General features: G+C 35.6%; 1 protein-coding gene across 1 annotated transcript; it reads left to right on the forward strand.

Annotated features, from left to right (window-relative positions):
• The first annotated feature begins 4,062 nt into the window (after positions 1-4,062).
• Positions 4,063-20,082, forward strand: LOC128507746 (prolyl 4-hydroxylase subunit alpha-1). The gene is made up of 10 exons (XM_053478820.1): positions 4,063-4,174; positions 4,324-4,563; positions 5,091-5,266; positions 10,815-10,991; positions 11,192-11,262; positions 11,382-11,481; positions 17,723-17,773; positions 19,480-19,548; positions 19,626-19,722; positions 19,995-20,082. Exons 1-10 carry the CDS (start codon positions 4,063-4,065, stop codon positions 20,063-20,065), a joined length of 1,164 nt encoding a protein of 387 aa, XP_053334795.1. The 3' UTR covers positions 20,066-20,082.
• The last annotated feature ends 1,057 nt before the right edge of the window (positions 20,083-21,139 follow it).

Below are 21,139 nucleotides of genomic sequence, written 5' to 3' on the forward strand. Positions count from 1 at the left end.
TACTGAAAAATTTCTTTCTTTTTTTTTTTCAAATACACAATGTAGTTATAACTTTAAAATGTAACACACCTTCATAAATACAGTCAGGAAATTCTTAGGATTTTGACAATTGTCTTCAAATTGAACATCGAATGGTAATAGCTCCTCCAGAGTAACAATCATTTTAATAAACCAGAATGAATCCAGCAGGTAAATTTTTACTCTTACATATCAATACTTCCCTAGGAAGGAAGGTGCAACCAGCCACTTCCCAGTCAATGTAACTGAGAACTATTTTCTTTGCCAAATTCAGTCTAAGATCTTAGTTACTCAGTATTGATTTATTTTTATCAAACTCGAAATTGTGCTGATATACTAAACACCAGCATGTCTGTGAATAACTGCAAGCTCATTCATACAACCGAGTCAACAAAACTTTTGATTGTTATCCTTTTAAATGCAGTACTCACTCACTTATCATCTATACCACTTTATTCTGTATTCACGGTCGGGGGGTCCCAGGAGGCTTAAGCAATGGAGCAATGACAATTGCTAAAAGCGCTATACAAATAAAATTGAATTGAATTGAATTGAATTAAGGCACAAGGCAGGGGACACCCTGGACAGGGTCCCAATCCATTGCAGGGCACACACACTCACACAACGAGCAATTTGGGAATGCCAGTTAGCCTAATCTGCATGTTTTTGGACTGTAGGAGGAAACCAGAGAACCCCGAAGTTAACCCAAAAGCATGCAAACTCCATGCACACAGTGACAGCAATTGAGCCTGGCTGGGAATCGAACCTAGACTCTGGGGGTGCAAGGCGACCGTGTCCACAGAGAGATTGATGGACGATCAAAGATAAAATAGATAAAACCATGGGAGAATCTGCATTACAATATTTAAGGAGGTTTTTTTTTCAAATGATCCATTTGTTCCATTTGTTCATTCATTTATCCATTTATTTTTTAAGCATGCACCTTGTGGGGATTTGCTATTATTTGAGGCCAAGGCATCAAAGCGTCTGTTCCATATAGGGCCTACTGCTCCCTTGGACAGCTACTACTGTAAGTTTCAGTCTGCATTTTGATAAAGGTTACATTTCTTTGGGAAACAGTTATACAAACTACATTGAACAAGAAATATGATTAGATTTGCAGGGTTTTTTTTATTTGGATGAAGTAACTAAAGAAACGTAATATTTGTGTATGTGCAGCAATAATTTGTGTCCTGGAATGTACCTGGGCCATCAGGGAAGACAAACTTTATAGATATGTCTGTAATATAACCTGGTCATTCAGTACGTTCAAATCATCCGCAGACTTCATTGTATTGCCACATTATGTTTCTGTATACTTCTTATAATGAAATATTTAAAAAAACAAAACAGCTGTACAATAGCTGTATGTAACATTTATTTTTAATACTTAAAAAAAAAAAATTGTACAATGCTTTTAGGCAAAAATATATATATTTTTTTTATAGAGTTATAAAAAACTAGAACTCTTATTTATGTTCCCCAGCTGAAATCAACATAAAATTGCACAGATTACACAATTCCAAGTAAAGTGTAAACAGGCATATATAATCATTATATATTTCTCCATTGGCATTAGTCACACTGTTGCACAGACAGTTATGTTAAGCAACCATGTCATTATAGCCTTACGTTTGTGACTTCAGAAGAATTACCAAGTGGGTCTGGCTTGTGGGTCTTACTGTATGTCTCTTAGTGGCTTTGCACCTTTGTCTGTATTCAGCAGTGCCTCTAATGCATCTACCTGGCTGTTGTGCATTATTTTAGTAAAAGAAAATTATTCAACAGAAAGTTCAACTCAAAAATGAAGGTAAAGTGGATTATTTTTCTGATACTGGACATTTGTGCTGGGATCAGTGAGTTCTACTCTTCAACAGGTAAATAAATTAAAGTATATTTACATTATGCAACTGTATGTTTACACAGTATTTTAGGTGCTAAAAATAGAGGAATGTTGGGTCAAGTGATATTTAATAAGCATACTTGTAAAACACAAGACTACATTAACAATATTATATTTGAGTGTATATAAACATACCTAAAACCGCCTTATTGTTTTTTTAGGAAAAATACCCAAAATGTGATGAATCATGTGATTCAGTGAAAACTGTGATATTAGTGTGATCGAACAGTATACTGTACATAAGTTATATAAAATATTATCAGATTTTTTTTCAGAAAATATTAAACTACATTTAAAGAACAAAAAGTAAGAGGTATTATACTGTATAATAAATCATTTAAAACTAGTGTCTAATACACTATTTAGTTTCTCATAACTGAAGAGGTGAGCTGAAAAAAATGAAAGCAAATTCTGATTTACAGACCATATGACCCAGCTCATCGACATAAAGAAAGAGCTTTCTCAGTGTCTCACATTCTACATTTCATCGCTGGAAAATCAAATGGATTTACTGAAAAGGTACAACACCTAAAACAACCTTAAAATTGTGTTACTGAAGCTTGTGTTTTTTATAGGCAACAGTTCTTGCCAGTTTTACTTCATTAATAAAACCTGGTCACCTCCCTGGTAGGTTATGGGGCTGATTAAAATACTGTATCTATTGTCACAAAGTGTTTTGATTATTGTTTAACAAATCACCTTACAAAGTATTACTGACAGGGCTCTTCAAGGTCTTGATGCTATCTCTGGAGATTCATCTAAAGACCCAGAAAAATTCATCAGCAACCCTATCACTGCATACAAATTCGTAAGACAGCTGAGAAATGTGGGAAAAGCAATTGAGAAAATTTCAACAATGAATATCTCCAAGGGTAAGGCTTCCACATGATGTAAAAATGTTCTAGACTAGACTACTAATAATCGATTAGAGCTGTAAGTGAGAAATTGCGGCAGGCTTACAGGCTTACCTCTCATAGATTATGTGGTGTGGAAATTTATTCTTAAAACATCAAATCACAGTACTTTGTAAAGTTTAAGAAAAAAGTCTGTGTTCCAATAAAAAGACAAAATTATGCTTTACGAATACTATATAGAATAATAATACTATTCGAATGGTTGAATTCTGTTCATAAAATAGGTATGTAATGAGAGTTATTGTTATTACTATTACGATTATTATTATTACTTTATATATTATTATAATAAAAATATTATTATTATTATTATTATTAGTAGTAGTAGTAGTACTGTAGTAGTAGTAGTAGTATTGTGCTGCTGCCACAAATATAATCACATATAATCTCAAAAATGTTTTATACTTTATATAATTCACACAAGATTGAAATTAAATTTTAGGTGCTAGACTTTTGATTTTGTAATCCATAATCATAATTTTTTTTTTTTTTAATAAAACTAATTAGCAGCACAGTACAAAATATCCTTTTTATAATATAAAAGGAAGCTTCACATGTAATGTTCACAGAAAATATCACATTGAAGAAAAAGTGTTATGATGATAGCATGAAGATTAAAGAGCCAATTTGATACTTTATAACCTGGGAATTTCACAAAAACTCTCTGGAGTGTAGTGTGCAAGTTTACATTCACTTTTAATCAAAAGTAAAACATCTGCTTTTAACTTTTTTAAACGGGTAGTGTAGAACACCAGCGGAATAAAATTAGTCAGGAAGGGAATCCACAGACAACTCAGCAAGAAGACTGTACATCTGATGAAGAAAAGACAGTTGTTAGTATTACTCCTTTCACACCGTGTTGAGTAATTTCAAATTGCCAACTTTTCATTCGAATTTGTTGTTTTTAAACCTGGCTAGTCGAAAGACAGTGATTTTTGGAAAGCCTCAGACAAAGCGGCCAAAGAGCATTCGTTTTCATATGTATACTGTATGGGTCTAAAATATAATTACAAAATAATCTTAGATTAGACAGTGATTCTAATGGTCAACCACTGTTACTATTATATAGGCTAAGATTTTGTCAGGGAAAACAGGGAAACATCGCTCACATTGATGTCTTAATAGCTATATACTGTAGGTTTGATATATGCTGTATTATTTATTTATACTTTTGGTTGTTATTGTAACACATTATGGTTATCTTGTTTAATTTATAAAGATTTAGACATGCTCATGTCAAAAACTCAGCTGTTTCCCACTGAAAATAATTTGGAGGGCATAGCAGTTGCCATCATCAGACTGCAGGAACTCTACAGACTAGATCCAAAGGACATGATTGGTGAACTTTATTATTTATTTTCATTATTATCATTATTTTTTTACTAAATGGAACATTCTCACAACATTACAATATTACTTGTATATTCAACATTGTTATATTAATATACTGCAGACTGGGATAATAAAAATATTCATTGCTATTTTCAGGGTTAGAAAGTCAGTCTTCCCTGGACCCAGACGACTGTTTCCATGTTGCAGTGATTGCTCACCAGAATCAGCAGTTCCAGTGTGCCATTCTCTGGACTCAGGAGACCATGAGGAAGCTCCAAAGGGGAGAAGAAGCTTTGGTGACGAAACAGGAAGTTCAAAGTCTTCTTACCTCTGCTCAGTTTCAAGTATCAAAACTGCCATTTGCTATTGGAGTAATACAGCTATTACTTGACAATGGTAACTCCTGTGATGCTTTTTGTAGCACTTATGTATCTTTTAATTGCGATAAATTCCTGTGCTCTCATCAGATCAGATGTAGATTAGATCATCTATTGTGAGTGCTACAGTATATATATATATATATATATATATATATATAGCATATAATATTATATTTTTTTAAGGTGCTAGACTTTTTTAAGGTGCTAGATTTTGTAATCCATAATCATAAAAAAAAAAAAAATTAATTAACAGCGCAGTACAAAATCCTTTTTTAGAATATAAACGGAAGCTTCACATAATGTTCACAGAAAATATCACATTGAAGAAAAAGTGTTATGATGATAGCATGAAGATTAAAGAGCCAATTTGATACTTTATAACCTGGGAATTTTACAAAAACTCTCTGGAGTGTAGTTTGCAAGTTTACATTCACTTTTAATCAAAAGTACTGATGACTTTTAAACTTTTTTAATAAAATTAATTTAATTCATAATTTCTTCAAAAAGTATTGACTCATACATTATCTGACTCATGATCCACAGATCTTTTAAAGTTGAAGACTACACTCCAGCAGCCTGCGTATCCCAAGAGCCAGCTAGAGAATATTAAAAACAGGGATGGAATGCAACACATCATCACTCCTTTTGACATGTCTTCTCTTCATCGTCCATGGCGAAATAAATATGAGGCTTTGTGTAGAGGACAGGGGATCAAAATGGTAAATATAACCCAAGTGCCTAAAATTGGCTGGTGCATTCAAATAATTATATAGATTATATAGAGATTAGAAAGATTAAAATGACAAAAATTAAAAGAAAGGGATGCACTGGTGATTTGCAAATGATGCCAAATTTTGTTTCCTAACTTAAGGTTATGTTAAATAAATGTGAAGTTTAATGACAATATATACACCACCTGGCCACCAAAAATGTTGCACACTCTAAGATTTATTTCAATCACCTTTGATTCAATCAGCTTTGATTACAGAACACAAAGAAAATAAAGCCTAATGCTCCCGGATCCACTCTTTCCCAATTTAAATTTTAGAAATACAGTACCTCTATCGAACTCCAACCTTGACATTCAGTACATTCACATGCACAGCTGACTTCATCTTACTTCCACATAACTGCTGAGACTAAACTTGACAAACTGAAGCAACCTCAGATCATAACAGTGCCTCCAACGTCTGCACCTACAGTGCTGGGTGATGCATGAATGGGTTCATCACTTCGTTCAATTAAATTCAATTAAATTTTATTTGTATAGCGCACGTAACAATTTACATTCTCACAAAGCAGCTTTACACAATCAAAAGAATTAAGTTTGTATGAAATGTGAATGTGTATGAATCAAAATTATATGATTGTCCCTGATGAGCAAGCCGAGGACGACGGCGACAGTGGCAAGGAAAAACTCCCTGAGATGGTAATAGGAAGAAACCTTGAGAGGAACCATCCTCAACAGGAAACCCATCCTCATTTGGGTGAAAACAGATGGCAGGGATTGATGTGCATAATATTATGCGAGACTGGAAGTTCAGTATAAGAGGAGATGTGTAAGATTAAAGTCCAGTTTGAACTATTGAGCGACTGAAGTCACAGGTCCTCAGAGAACAACTGTCTGCATCAGTCGAGGACAGGACCACCTTCATGGAAAAGTGGAGCCATCCTCAGTCACCACACGTATTCCAGACAGACCACACAGGGCATTCATGTGATGAGATCTCCAACCAGAAGCAGGACTCCAGGATGAGTTAGACAGGTCCAGAGGGCAGAGGAGGTCTGGATCACTGGCAGCTCAGGAGCGACATGTATAGCTCGAAAGAAAGAGAGGAACAAGGAGAGAGGGAGAGAGAGAGCAGAAGAGGAGAAAGTAAAAGAGATGGAGAAATAACAGTCAGCAAACCTAAGTGATCAATGAGAGTGGGGAAGACACCATCTAAACATACCAGTTCACCTAATACTCTACGTCCATGAGTCCCCCAGATCTGCTCCTTTACCTAAGGCTAATCTATTTACAAAAATGCTTGGCTAAATAAATAGGTTTTTAGCCTAGACTTAAACACTAAAACTGTGTTTGAGTCCCAAACACTATTTGGAAGACTATTCCATAACTTTGGGGCTTTGTAAGAAATAGCTCTGTCCCCTGCTGTAGTTTTCATAATATGCGGTACTGATAAGCAGCCTGCATCCTTTGATCGAAATAGGCGTGGTGGATTGTAAGACACTAGCAGTTCACTAACCATTTAATGCTTTATACGTCAAGAGTAGTATTTTAAAATCGATGCGAAATTTCACAGGAAGCCAATGCAATGTGGATAAGGTAGGAGTGATGTGCTCATATCTTCTGGTTCGAGTGAGGACTCTCGCTGCTGCATTCTGGACTAATTGAAGCTTGTTTAAGCACCTTGTTGAACAACCAGACAGTAAGGCGTTACAATAATCCAACTTAGACGTGATAAACGCATGAACTAGTTTTTCTGCATCATTTGGTGGCAATATTTCTGAGGTGAAAGAATGCTATCCTGGTAATATTATCTACATGTGTTTCAAATGAAAGGCTGGAATCTATAATCACACCAAGGTCTTTTACTGTTGCACTTGATGGAACAGAAAGGCCATTTAAAATCACAGTGTGATCAGAAAGCTTACTTCTAGCTGCTTGTGGTCCTATGACTAGAACTTCTGTCTTATCAGGATTAAGCAGAAGGAAATTAATTAACATCCAATATCTTATGTTTTGCACACATTGCTCAACTTTAGTAAACATTTTTTTCTCATCTGGTTTTGCTGAAATGTATACTTGTGTGTCATTAGCATAACAATGAAAACTTACACCATGTTTACGAATTATGTTGCGCAGAGGAAGCATGTAAAGGGAAGAAAGCAATGGGCCTAAAACAGAACCCTGTGGAACACCAAACTCAACTTGAGAACATGAGGAATGGTCACCATCTAAATCTACAAACTGATAACGATCAGTCAAATAGGATCTGAGCCATAAGAGGGCCGTTCCCTTAATTCCTACTACATTTTCTAATCTGTTTAGGAGAATACTATGATCAATAGTGTCAAAAGCTGCACTGAGGTCGAGTAACACAAGTATAGTGACGCAACCCTGATCAGAGGCCACTAGGAGGTCATTTACTACTTTAACGAGTGCTGTCTCTGTGCTGTGATGAGGCCTAAATCCTGACTGATACAGTTCGTTTATGCTATTTCTATGTAAATATGAATATAGCTGCTGTGATACTACCTTTTCCAGAATTTTAGAGATATTTAAAATTCGGCCTGTAATTGGAAAGCTAACAGGGGTCAAGGTCAGGTTTCTTGATTAGTGGTTTAATAACTGCTAATTTAAGGGATTTAGGAACATACCCACTGCTGAGTGAACAGTTAATTACTTTCAACAGGGGTTCTGTTATTGCTGGAACTATGTGCTTGAGAAAATGTGTCGGTATAGGATCTAATTCACAGGTTGACGATTTTGAAGAGGAGATGAGTGAAATTAGTTCTCTCACTTCAAGGGGAGTAAAGTATTCTAGGTTCTGATGTGATGTGATTAATTTATCATCTGTATCACTTAAATTGTCTGGTTTCAAAGCCTGAATTTTTTGCCTTATACTGTACATTGATCTAGCAGCACTGAAAGCTCTTCTATAGTTCAGGATGCTCTCCTTCCATGCTATTTGGAATACTAACAATTTAGTTTGACGGCATTTGCGTTCTAATTTCTGAGCGGTTTGTTTTAGAGTGCGTGTGTGGTCATTATACCAAGGAGCGAGTTTCTTATCTCTAATCATTTTTCTTTTAACTGGAGCTACATTATCTAAGCTATAATGAAGTTTTGACTCTAGATATTCAGTCGCTTGATCGAGTTCTGTGGAGTCAGAGGCGATCCAATCAGAGTTTATAACTCTGGGAGATTATTGATAAAGCTCTGTGTGGTATTTGATGTGAGCGTACGTTTAAGGCGGTAGCACGGTGCTGTGCGTACATTACTACTATGACACACTTCTTTGATCTGAGATAACTTCAGACTGTGGAATTGTAATTATGTTTCTTATACTTAATCCGAACGATAATATTAAGTCCAAAGTGTGACCTGCTTTATAAGTGAAACTGATACACTACACACTGATTTACTCCTACTGAGTCCAGTATGGACATAAATGCTGTTCTTAGAGGGTCTTCTGGATTCTCAAAATGAATATTAAAATCTCCAGCAGTTAACGCTTTGTCTACGGATATGACAAGGTTTGAGAAGAAATCTGCAAATTCACAGAGAAACTCAGAGTACGGCCCTGGGGGTCTGTGAATGATGATTAGCGGAAACGTCTGAGCTGACTTTATGTTACTGTAGAGAATTTCAAATGCATTAAATTTAAATCTGTGTTTTTGTACGATAGCCAGATTATCGTTGTAAATACAGTAACTGTGACGCCTCCTCCTCTACCAGTTAACCGAGGCTGGTGTATGTATCTGTATCCAGGAGGACTGGCTTCATTTAGAGCTACATACTCGTCCTGTTTAATCCAGGCTTCAGTTAAACATAATATATCAAATTCCTGATCCGTGATAATTTCATTAACAATAACTGCTTTAGATGCGAGAGATCTAATTTTTAACAGTCCTAATTTCAGATCAGAGTTTGTGGTATTTATGTTAATTAAATTACTAAAACAGACTTTCTGAGTCTTTCTACATTTTTGCTTAGCTCAGGGAACAGACACAGTCTCAATACAGTGAACCCTGAATGTCGACTCTATGCACCTAGCAGACGGTTGGTTTAGCCTGTCTGTCTGCTCCCTGGCCTGGGCTCTGGATTGTCACTGATTAACTAGGCCTCTTCTGAGACTATGAGCTATACTACAAGAAATGAGAGCAGCACCTTCCCGAGTGGGATGGACAAGCCCTAACGGTCCAGTTTTGCCCTCAAAGGTCTTCCAATTGTCAATGAATCCCACATTGTTTTCATAACCTGCTGTAAGTCGTCATGTCTCATTGGGATGGGACCAGAGCATATTACGTCATTGAACATCGCCTTCGCTAATTTGAACACCTCTGTAAAGTTATTCTTGCTAACCTTTAACTGATGAAGGCGTATATCATGAGCTCCAGCATGTACCACTATCTTTGAGAACCTGTGCTGTCCTAGAGCCCTAAGATTACCTGCTATGTCCGGTGCTCCGGCTCCCGGGATACACCTAACCACTGCCGCTGGCGCCCCTAAAGGCCTAGCTAATTTTACATGCCTCAGTATAGAGTCTCCTATAACCAGAGCTTTTTCAGGTTTCTCAGTGCATCACTGAGGAAAGCAAACCTGTTGGACACATGAAGCGCAGAAGAGGTGTGCTCTGGTGGGCTAGCCTTAGTGTTAGCTTTGGCTAAACGAGTATGCCGCACCTCATGTACTTCCTTTCCAACCATAATGCATCCGTTGCTCTGGAGTACTCTATTTTTTTTTATGAGTGGTTTTCTTATGGTCACACCACTGTTTAGTCCCAATCCTGTGAGTTCTTGACAACACATCACATTGTGCGTGTATGGAAATGCTCTTTTTTCACTATTAAACATAGCTATGGTTTTTACTGTTGATTTTTTACCATAAGGTTGACAGGTTTTTGATAATGTGTTAAGAGGGTTCTTAACCCAGTTCCAAAGAATTGATTTCAATTCTCCTTAGATGTTTTCCTTGCTTAATGCAGCTAAATAATTTTACCTATCTGAGATCAGAGCTTTTTTAATTTGGCCAAGCAAGGTATACAAATATAACTTTCGACGATTTAGCTATTACATTTGTTTTCATATATATATAAAAGAAACCACCATTATCAAAAGCATTTTTCTAGCACTCATCTTACAATACCATGATCCAAAGATTGTGATGCATGAAAAAAAAAAAAAAAAAATTAACTAAACTTTAACACAAGCAGCTTTCTATTGGGCAACTCTTGACACCTAATTAGCAATCAGGGGAAAATGAATGATTGCACATTAAGCAGTTTAAAAGTTATGAACAGTTTTACCAATTTGAGATTAAAGGCAAAACACACAAAGAACTGAATACATTCATAAAAAGTTCAAGATGTTTCAGTTAAAAAGTTAAAAAGCCATATTTTTTATTTAATACCAATGATGTTATAGTGTGAAAAAAACAACTACTATACAGTATATATATATATATATAGTATAAACAAGATTTATTTGTGAACATGTTCAGGTTGTATAAACACAATATTATTTCCATATTTTGACTTGTAGAACCCTAACAGACAGAAGAAACTGGTTTGTAGGTACACGACAGGTGGAAGGAACCCTCAGCTGATATATGCCCCTGCTAAAGAAGAGGAGGAATGGGATGAGCCCCTCATCCTCAGATACCATGATGTCATTTCCTTAAGTGAGATGGAGGTCATCAAAAAACTTACAAGGCCAAAGGTGAATCTAATACTTTTCCATACAAAAAGTTCAATGTAATTATTCATACACATTGTTAAATCTGTTATGGTTTTAAGATTGATATATGTTTTTGTTGCTCTTGTGACCAAAATACAACTGATGAAAGGATTATTAAAATTAGAGGAGTTTATGTAATGTAGTCAAATTATTCATGAACAACATTTCCTTATTATTAATAGCTGAGCAGAGCTAAAGTTTCAGACCCAATTACTGGAAATCTTATTTCCACGACAGTGCGAGTTTCAAAAAGGTATGACCTGTAAAAAATGACCTTTTAGTCAGAAATTATTATAAACACAAAATACCCTTTGTAAATTTCTACTTCTTCTACATTAAAGATAGCTTAGATGGAAGCTTTCTCTCTTTCAGTGCATGGTTATCTAATGATGAGAGTCCCGTGGTTGCTCGTGTCAATCAGAGAATCGCTGACATCACTGGTTTGGATATGGTTACTGCAGAAAAACTTCAGGTAGAGATTTTTATTCTTTTTTTTTGTTTATTAATTGATGCTGAAAGCACTTAGCGAGGAACTGGTAGTTGTTTTATTCTTGTGAAAACTATTATGTTCTAAGTTTCTAAAATTGTTTTTTTGCGGGTGTTGTAGCTCCTCCAAGTAGGGGTTGCCACAGCAGGTTATCCAATCTGCACATTTTGATCGTGATTTGGTCCTCCCATTTTTATCCAGGCTTAGAGTGGCAACTTGTAACCCTGGTGGTTCACTGGCTGGGAAGTGAGCCTGAGTCTGCTGCATGGCAGGAAGGAGCTTACCGCTTAACAAACATAAAGTAACATTTAGCTGAAATAACATTTATAATCACTGGCCACTTATTAGAATCACTTTACTATCACTGGGTAGGACCCCCTTTGCTTTGAAAACAGCTTAAATTCTCAATTTCATAGATTCCCCAATATTTTTAAATTTTTGTTATTATTATTATTATTATTATTATTATTATTATTATTATTATTTAAATCGTTCTCTTCAGAACAACATGACATATTATGCATTTATTCACATAATGCATATTGCCCTTTGGTGTTCTGTATAAAAGGGTTATACCTTTAAAGGGAAGTTCTGATTTGTTCAAGTGTATCAAATCACATCTCAGGTATATATAAGTACAGTGTTGTGCAAAAGCCTTAGACACCAGTGTTTTTTGTTTAGTTTAGTTTTTTTGTGCAGACTTTGTTATACATGTTTATTTTATGAGTTATTTAATCTTAATATTTAAGTATCTGTAGTCCAGAAAAGAAAGCAGCATATTATGTTGACCAAAAGAATAGAATAAAAGGAAAGAGTTAAATTTGAACTAAATACACAGTCAACTTGATTTAGCTCAGTGCGACCGCAGAATTGTCATATAAGTCTCAGTTGAACTAAGTATGCATTTTTTTGCATGAGACAGGGGTTGTGAAATTTGGCTTCGATTACTTAAATTGTATTCAGATTCCAGGTCACAAACTTTATAGCCTGTGTGCAGGGCAGGAAAATTTATAACAACCAATACTTATGGTAATGTACATATATGCACCTATCAAGCTATCTGTCATTCAGGATCAGAGCTAGCCCAGAGCAGACCCAGAGAGAATGCAGTACTTGTGAAGACACTCAAGTAAGTTGTCATGTTCAATGGTACTTAATGCAGGCGGTAAATCAAGGAAGATCAAATAAAAGGGGCATCCAGAATCAGCAGCCATCAGCAGGTCATTTGTAACCCAGACTAGCGCTGTTTTATTGCTTTGGGCATGTTGAAATCCAGACTGAAACTTTTCAAAGTGTTCCAAAAGCTGGGTATTGACAACATTTTCAAAATCTTGCCAAGAAAATGAAGCCTGGAAGTGGTCCTTTAGTTAGACACCTTTTCGAAAAGGTGCGTGATCACTGCAGTTTTAAGAGCTGGCGAGACACTACCTGATGTAACAATTGTTGTATTAATCGAACTGATAGCAGACAAGCAGTCCTTGGTTGAAGTAGAAGGTAGTGGGTCGAGGGTGGACTGGAAGGCAGTACTACAGTACTCTACAGATCTTTGAATTTTTCTTAAAATTTTCGATAAAATAGTTTTATAGTTTTCAACAAGCACTTTTTCTGAGAGTATGTTAGCTGGGTGAATCGGTGTGGCTTCAAAAGATGGTCGATTATTGAAAAAAAATCTTAGAGTTACCAAAATACTTGTTAATAATGTTGGAGTAGAAAGCTGACTTAGTGACTTAGTGACAGAAATAAAGAGTTCAAGTATGCAGTCAGATGTTTTTCTTTTTCAAAGCACATGGTTAAACCAAGGAGATAAGTAAACAAAAAATACAACTCTTGTTTCCATCGGGAGATGATCAAGAGCATCTCTCAATGATTTATTGTAATATTAAATTGACTCCTCCTCCACCGTGGAAGAACAATGTTAGAGGAATCTGCTGTATATCAGCAGCCAGTGCAGTCAGATTTTTTTTTTTTTCAGTTCCTAATCTGGATTTTACATTTTTATCTAGATGGTCTGCAATTTAAAATCTAATTTCATTGAGATCATTTTGTGCTCAGACACCCCCAGAGCAGGTCCAAAAGATTGCTTATGGGGAACATGTTTATAATGACCAAATCCAGAATATGACACCTAATGTGTGTGGGGACAGTAATATGTAGTTCCAAGTTAAGACAATCTAGAAGATTTTAAAACTTGGCTGCCAAATGGGAGAGAAGTCCTCAATAATTATGATTGAAAAGAGAAAGAATGCAGTTAAACAAGGAAATCATGCAGGTTTAAAATAAAAGATAAGTTTGACTTTAAGGGGTGGTAGATTAATAGATTTGTCATAGTATAGAGGGGTTTGCATTTAAGAGCAAGACATTTAAAGGTGAATGGTTGCAGTGACAGGGAAGACACAGTGAAACTTTCCTTGTCGAAAATGACTAAACCACCACAACACCCAGTACTACAGTTTTTTTTAAAAGCAGTAATAGCTAGGACAACAGGCCTTATAAAGAAGATAGAAAAGCCCTGGTTGATGCCATGTTTTTGTGAGGCACATGAGGGCAATAACTTGAGTATGTGGCCGTAGATAAGACATGCCTTATTTGAGAGAGACTCTGCTGAAGCTGGACTTTCTCCAACCAGAGAGACTTAAAAAGCCAACTTCTTCAACCTGAGATTCTCTCACCAGTAGGTCCTTCTAGCAAGCCCGAAAAATTGCTTTGGGTCTGCCAGGCCTGTTCAGCTGTCACCCATGCTATCTGATTCAACTCACTGCAAGATGGTGATCTGTTGACAGCTCTTCTCCTCTCTTCACGAAACTGCCTAAAACATATGACCTCAGATAAGATGGAAAAAACTATGTTAATCATTGACCCTCAGACATTTACCACTGCTTGGGACCTCAGACAAAAAAGGGGTAAGGCATTTCCTAGGGCTACCTTACTATTATTTGGGGTTTGACTTTAACTTTTCCAGATATCATCAGTGCACTGACTGCCCTCACTAAAAAGTGGACACTGTCAGGTTAATACATTTATCATTGATACACTTGAATAATTATTATATACAATATATGTACATTGGACAATAGCAAAATTAAAAATAAAAGTAGCCATCACATTAACTAAGGCCTGTCATGTCAGGAAAAGGCAGAGTGATTTATACATCACAATGAGTAGAGGTTATTGGAATCATAGGAGGCAGAATGTGTCATTCGATGTAGTCTGGAGCAATCCTGTCTGTCTGTCACTGTGCAGTTTGGGAAATGGATTCTAGTATTCTATCCCAAAAATAACAAATGAATACAAATATAAATAATTGGCTCGTGCCCAACCAACATGTTGGTTGTTACCAGCAAACTACACTTGTGCCTGCCATAGAGTATACAGAGCCTGGTTTGCAGGGTGTTTTTTGGGGTTAAGGTCAAGGCTAAAATGGAGAAGCGAAAATGGAGAAAAACTAAATTAGATGTTTTTCGAATTGCGTTTAAAGACAGTATGTGCAGCTATAGACAGGCTCTAAAAACTGCTAGGACCGAGCATCTTAGCCAACTGATAGCAAAAACCAAAACAATCCCAAGTTCTTATTTAGTACAGTAGCCCATCTAACAAAACCTAAGATGCCTGCAGAGAGTACTCCACAACATTTTAGTAGTGCATCGATAGCATAAGAAAGAAAATAACGGAAGTTCAACCTCTAATAGCATCTCATGATCTAGTTCAGCCTAAAGTTTCACATTTAGTTTTTCAGTGCTTTACAGGGGTAGGACAGGAAGAGCTTTATAAACTTATCACCTCAGCTAATTCAACAACGTGCCTATTAGACCCAATCTTAACCAGATTTTTGAAAGAAGTGATGCATACGGTTGGAGAGCCACTTTTAAACATTATTAATTCTTCATTATATCTAGGTCACGTCCCTAAACCTTTCAAGTTGGCAGTTATTAAGCCGCTTCTTAAAAAATCTAATTTGGACGCAAATTTAATAACAAATTATAGACCGATTTCAAACCTTCCCTTTATATCAAAAATATTAGAAAAAGTAGTATCTGCTCAAATATGCACATTTTTGCAGGAAAACAACATCCTTGAAGAATTTCAATCAGGTTTCAGGCCCCAGCATAGTACAGAAACTGCACTAGTTAAGATTGCAAACGACTTGTTTTTAGCTTCGGACCAAGGCTGCATCTCAATACTAGTCTTGCTTGATCTTAGTGCTGCATTCGACACTATAGATCATAATATTCTCATAGATCACTTACAAAATCACATAGGTATTCAGGGACAGGCATTAAAATGGTTTAGATCATACCTGTCTGATCGATACCATTTTGTAGATCTAAATGGAGAACTGTCTGGTGTAATGCCAGTGAAATATGGGGTCCCACAAGGGTCAGTTTTAGGACCTCTGCTGTTCTCAATATACATGCTTCCCTTGGGTAACATCATTAGAAGACATGGGATTAGTTTCCATTGTTATGCTGATGATACCCAATTATATATCTCAACAAAACCAGATGAACTACCTAAATTGTCTAGATTAACCGAGTGTGTCCAGGACATAAAAGATTGGATGACCAATAACTTTCTTTTACTAAACTCAGACAAGACAGAGATACTCATCGGCCCAAAACCAGCACACAACAGCTTTTACAATTCAGCCTGCGTTTAGAAGGATGTACTGTTACTACTAGCTCAACAGTAAAAGACCTGGGCGTAATATTAGACAGTAATTTGTCATTTGAAAATCATATTTCCAATATCACAAAAACAGCCTTTTTCCATCTTAGAAATATCGCCAAACTTAGGAGCATCTTATCCGTATCTGATGCAGAAAAGCTAGTTCATGCATTCATGTCCTCTAGACTGGACTATTGTAATGCATTACTAGGTGGTTGTCCTGCATCCTCAATAAACAAGCTTCAGTTAGTCCAAAATGCAGCCGCCATTCTCACCAGATCCAGAAAATAGGATCATATAACCCCAATATTATCATCCCTGCACTGGCTACCTGTTCAGTTTAGAATTAATTACAAAATAGTATTACTTACATACAAGGCTTTAAATGGTTTAGCTCCCACATACCTAACCAGTCTTCTGAAACGCTATAATCCACCACGCTCCTTAAGATCACAAAACTCTGGACTTCTTGTAATTCCCAGAATTTTAAAATCTACAAAACGGGGCAGGGCTTTTTCATATTTAGCTCCAAAACTTTGGAATAGCCTTCCAGACAGTGTTCGGGGCTCAAACACAGTTTCCCAGTTTAAAAGTAGACTCAAGACGCATCTCTTTAATCTGGCATACGCGTAACTCCTTCTTAAATTGTTCTGTACTTTTCTACCCATCCCGAGGCATCTGGAGATTGTACCAGCTTCAGTAGACAAAGGCATCCAGAGAAGGACCAGCTCCAGCTGAATTCTGTCGTATTATGGTTGGAGCTACACATCCTGCTCCTGTGCTCCCAGTGATCCAGATCCCATCTGCCCTCTGCACCTACTGACTCATCCCTATGTTGAACTGGACTTCATGTTAATTTAAAGAATTTCTGTTATATTGTACTGTACTTTCAGCTGTATAACACACATGGTGTTACAGTATATCATCTCTATCTGTTTTCACCCAGATGAGGATGGGTTCCCTGTTGAGTCTGGTTTCTCTCAAGGTTTCTTCCTATTACCATCTCAGGGAGTTTTTCCTTGCCACTGTCGCCGTCACCCTTGGCTTGCTCATCAGAGAAATTTCATTCATTTATCTCGTTATTATCTAGACGCATTTTTCTCACACATACACAATTTATTATTATTATTATTATTATTATTTTATGTTTTATATATATATATATATATATATATATATATATATATATATATATATATATATTTATGAATTTCTTTCATCTTTGTGAAGCTGCTTTGAGACAAGGACCATTGTTAAAAGCGCTATATAAATAAAATTGAATTGAATTGAAAAGGCCATTGCTAGTACTTAGTTTTAATCGAGTACTAGCAAAATACTGAAACAAGACCACTTAATGTTTTTGTTCTTCGAAGAACAAAAACATTAAGTGGTCTTGCTTCAGTATTTTGCTAGTACTCGATTAAAACTAAGGGCTTATTACAGTGTGCTGGGTGACAAACCCTACTGTACTTAACTGTTCCAAGAAATATTTATATTTAGTGTATGGCTGCTTAACAGGACTAATGTTTTCACTATAACAAGTTAATTATTTTTTTTCTTCCAGGTTGCAAATTATGGCATCGGAGGACAATATGAACCACACTATGACTCAAGGGTGGGACACTTTTAAACCAGTTTGCAAATGTTTATCTAGTAGGTTTTTATTCTATTTCTATTCTAAGAAATAGAATAGAGCAGTTGCAGTCACATGATTCAACATCAAAACATTGAACATTTTCACAGGCACTCATTTCCACAGATAATACTGTCAAGCCAAAAAATAAATTAATTCCCTACATTCACTCTCACAGATTTTACTACACACATAACGAGATCAGATCATGGTGTATGTTGGGAAACTTCAGTAATTAAATATTACCGATACATCAAGGGCCAGCTGTTCATATCAAAACTTTTAAGGACAGTCTACAGTCAAATTCCTGATAAATTGGTATAATCTGTAGACCTTTAAGATTTATTGTTCAACTATCATTTAGTAAGACCAAAATATTATTTAACCACAATATCAGTGCAATCTTTGTTATTAGACATGTCAGGTTCTGACCTATTTATCCCAATCTTGCCATTAACTTGTCAGATTGACAAGTAGCTGAGATTACTACATGAGCAGTCACACTTGTGTAAATAGCTGCTTAATACATATGCTATAAATCTTGTTCCTGATTTGCTTTAAAAGCTCTTTGGTCTTGCCGATGGTGGTGAGGTTTAAATGGAAGATAGAGATTTTGTGGACAGGTGGCTTTTATACACATACCACATTGTTGTTAGGAGCACCTTCTTAAATTAATATGTGTACAACAAAAGCACATAACCAGTCTGTGAGAGGCAGAATTATTTTTGGTTGATAGGGGATCAAATACTTATTTCCCTCATTAAAATGCAATTTAATTAATAACATTTGTATAATGTGCTTTTTCTGGATTTTTGGTTGATATTCTGTCTCAATCCTTTACCATAAACCTATGATAAAAGTTATAGACCCTTCATTTCTTTGTAAGTGGGCAAAGTTAGAAAATCTGTAGGGGATCAAATACTTATTTCTCCGACTATATATATATTAATAGTGCTACTATTATAAACAAATAAAAAATGCCTAATTATGCTCAGTGAGACAGAATCTTCCCTATATAAGTTACAACAGGGTCCCATCTTTAACCAGGAATATTATTGTCTCCCAACACTAACACTATGTGATGTATAAGGTGTAATGAAAATAAAGCTCACAAGACAAATTTGGGGACTGACACACTCGTTACCATGTCGGAAATTAAACATTGCCACATTTTGTGATAACTCCACAAATAAAAAAAAAATGGAACATATGACAAACAAGTGTAGAACATCCTGCCACATTACCTTTTTCCATTGCGCCAAGATCCAATCTTTATGCTCACTGGTAAATTGAATCATTTTTTCTCAGTGGCCATACAGATGTCAAGCCCCAATCCTGTGAGTTCTTAACACACCATGTGTGGAAATTGTCTTACTTTCACTGTAAAAACATAATTGTTATTTCTACTATTTCTTTTTAAAAGATCCAGCTTCACCAGGTGTTTAAATAATTCTCTATTCTTTTGACTGCCTGTGTATATACCTGCCTACCGTATATAAGAACTTTTCCAATTTTGTTGGCCTTACAGGTGGCAAATGGCGTTCCATTTCCTGATAGAAGGATTGCAACTGTCCTGGTATATGTAAGGCCCGCTATTTTGTTTGTCTCTTATTTGACAATTTAGTGTATTCCACATAAGTTCCTTACCTCATCTCAATATCATTAAAAACCTGATCGTTCTGTCCTAGATGAGTGATGTTGAAGTTGGTGGGGCCACTGTGTTTCCTGATATTGGTGCTGCACTTTCACCAAAAATAGTTAGTAAACTTAGTAGTCATCTTTACACCTGACTATGATTATAGGGCATATGGCATTCTCTTTACTGATCCTACAGGGTTCGGCAGTGATTTGGTTCAATCTACTAAAGAGTGGAGAAGAGGATTCCAGAACCTTGCATGCTGCATGCCCAGTTTATATGGGCAGTAAGTGGGGTAAGTTTCTAGTAAACACCTCTTCATAAAATGTTTGCCATATATAGATGATTTTAAGAATAAAATCAATAATATTCAATAAAAGATTTTTTGGGAAAAATTGTACTTACTACTATTTAACCAAACAGAAACATAAATGTTATTAAATAAATGTTTAATGGTACCAAAATATATTAAAGTGAATTATGGCTTATGGAAATCTTAACCTGAAAAGTAACATAAGTCAAAAGCTCAAAAATTGTTTGTATTTTTTTTTTTATTCTTTGATATAGTTGCCAATAAGTGGATTTGCTGTCGGGGACAAGAGTTCCGGAGAAGGTGCACTTTGTCCAGTTCTGACTAAGTTTAAGAACATTAATGCAGCTGAATTCTCAGAATAATTTCTCAAATCAAAAGTATTTTTATGAAAGAAGTTTAAACTGTATTCAAAGTAAGCTAGAAAGTTACAGAACTATGATGGATGGCGTAAATTAAATGGACTGATTAGTGTTGTACCATTTTTGCAATGTGTATATCCCTGGGAAGTAATTTCTTTTTTAATTAATTAATTGAATTTATAATTTAAGAACAAAGTATTTCTTTTACATGGGTAAAATGATGCTTACTACACACTAGCTTTTATTTCATCAAAGAAGAGTTTGTAGACCTGTTGTAATGCCTACAAAGTGGCCTTGTACATTCTGATTTAATTTGGAAATATGTTTTGATCCTGACTTCTTGTGTATAATTAATAGGCTAGGCTATCTTTAAAGTTGTTTAGAAGGGATTCTAACCATCTTGGAGTTATATTAGGTATTTATTTGCTTTTCTGTTAATAATGTATTCACATGTGTTAATTAATGTTAATTTTATGTTAATATATCCCAAAATATTAGCCTTGTGCAGTAAACTATAAAACAATTTATATACAATTAATATAGTTAATATGACAATGTAATTAAGGTTGTTATAATGTGCTAAAATTATAATTGAACATACAATTATTACAGTAACAAATTAAAATAGTAGTAGTTATATAATTTCATATACAAAAAAACATTTAATACTTCATTAAGCTACATGAGTGAATAGCTCATTTTTATTAATTTCAGCACTTGTGTGTACCTTTTCATTTCAGTCCAAATTAAGCATAGAACTTGAAAGGGGGTACTTCTTACTACTGTGATCAAAGGTGACTACTTTGATCAAAACACTCAGGCTGTCTGTTCCTTCAATAAAGAAGTCATGGAATAGTTTTCCAATTGGTGTTTAGATTTCAGCCATGTTCTTTCTCTCGTCCCTCCACTTTGAGAGCTACACATGGAACTCCTGGGATACTAGTGGTCCCTCTGGACCTTCCTTATTTATCCTGATGACCTACTGTTGGTTAGAATTCTCATCACAGGGAGACCACTTACAGCTGCTGAACTTGACCCAG

Source organism: Clarias gariepinus, chromosome 19, assembly GCF_024256425.1.
Source record: "Clarias gariepinus isolate MV-2021 ecotype Netherlands chromosome 19, CGAR_prim_01v2, whole genome shotgun sequence".
Taxonomy (NCBI): Eukaryota; Metazoa; Chordata; class Actinopteri; order Siluriformes; family Clariidae; genus Clarias; species Clarias gariepinus.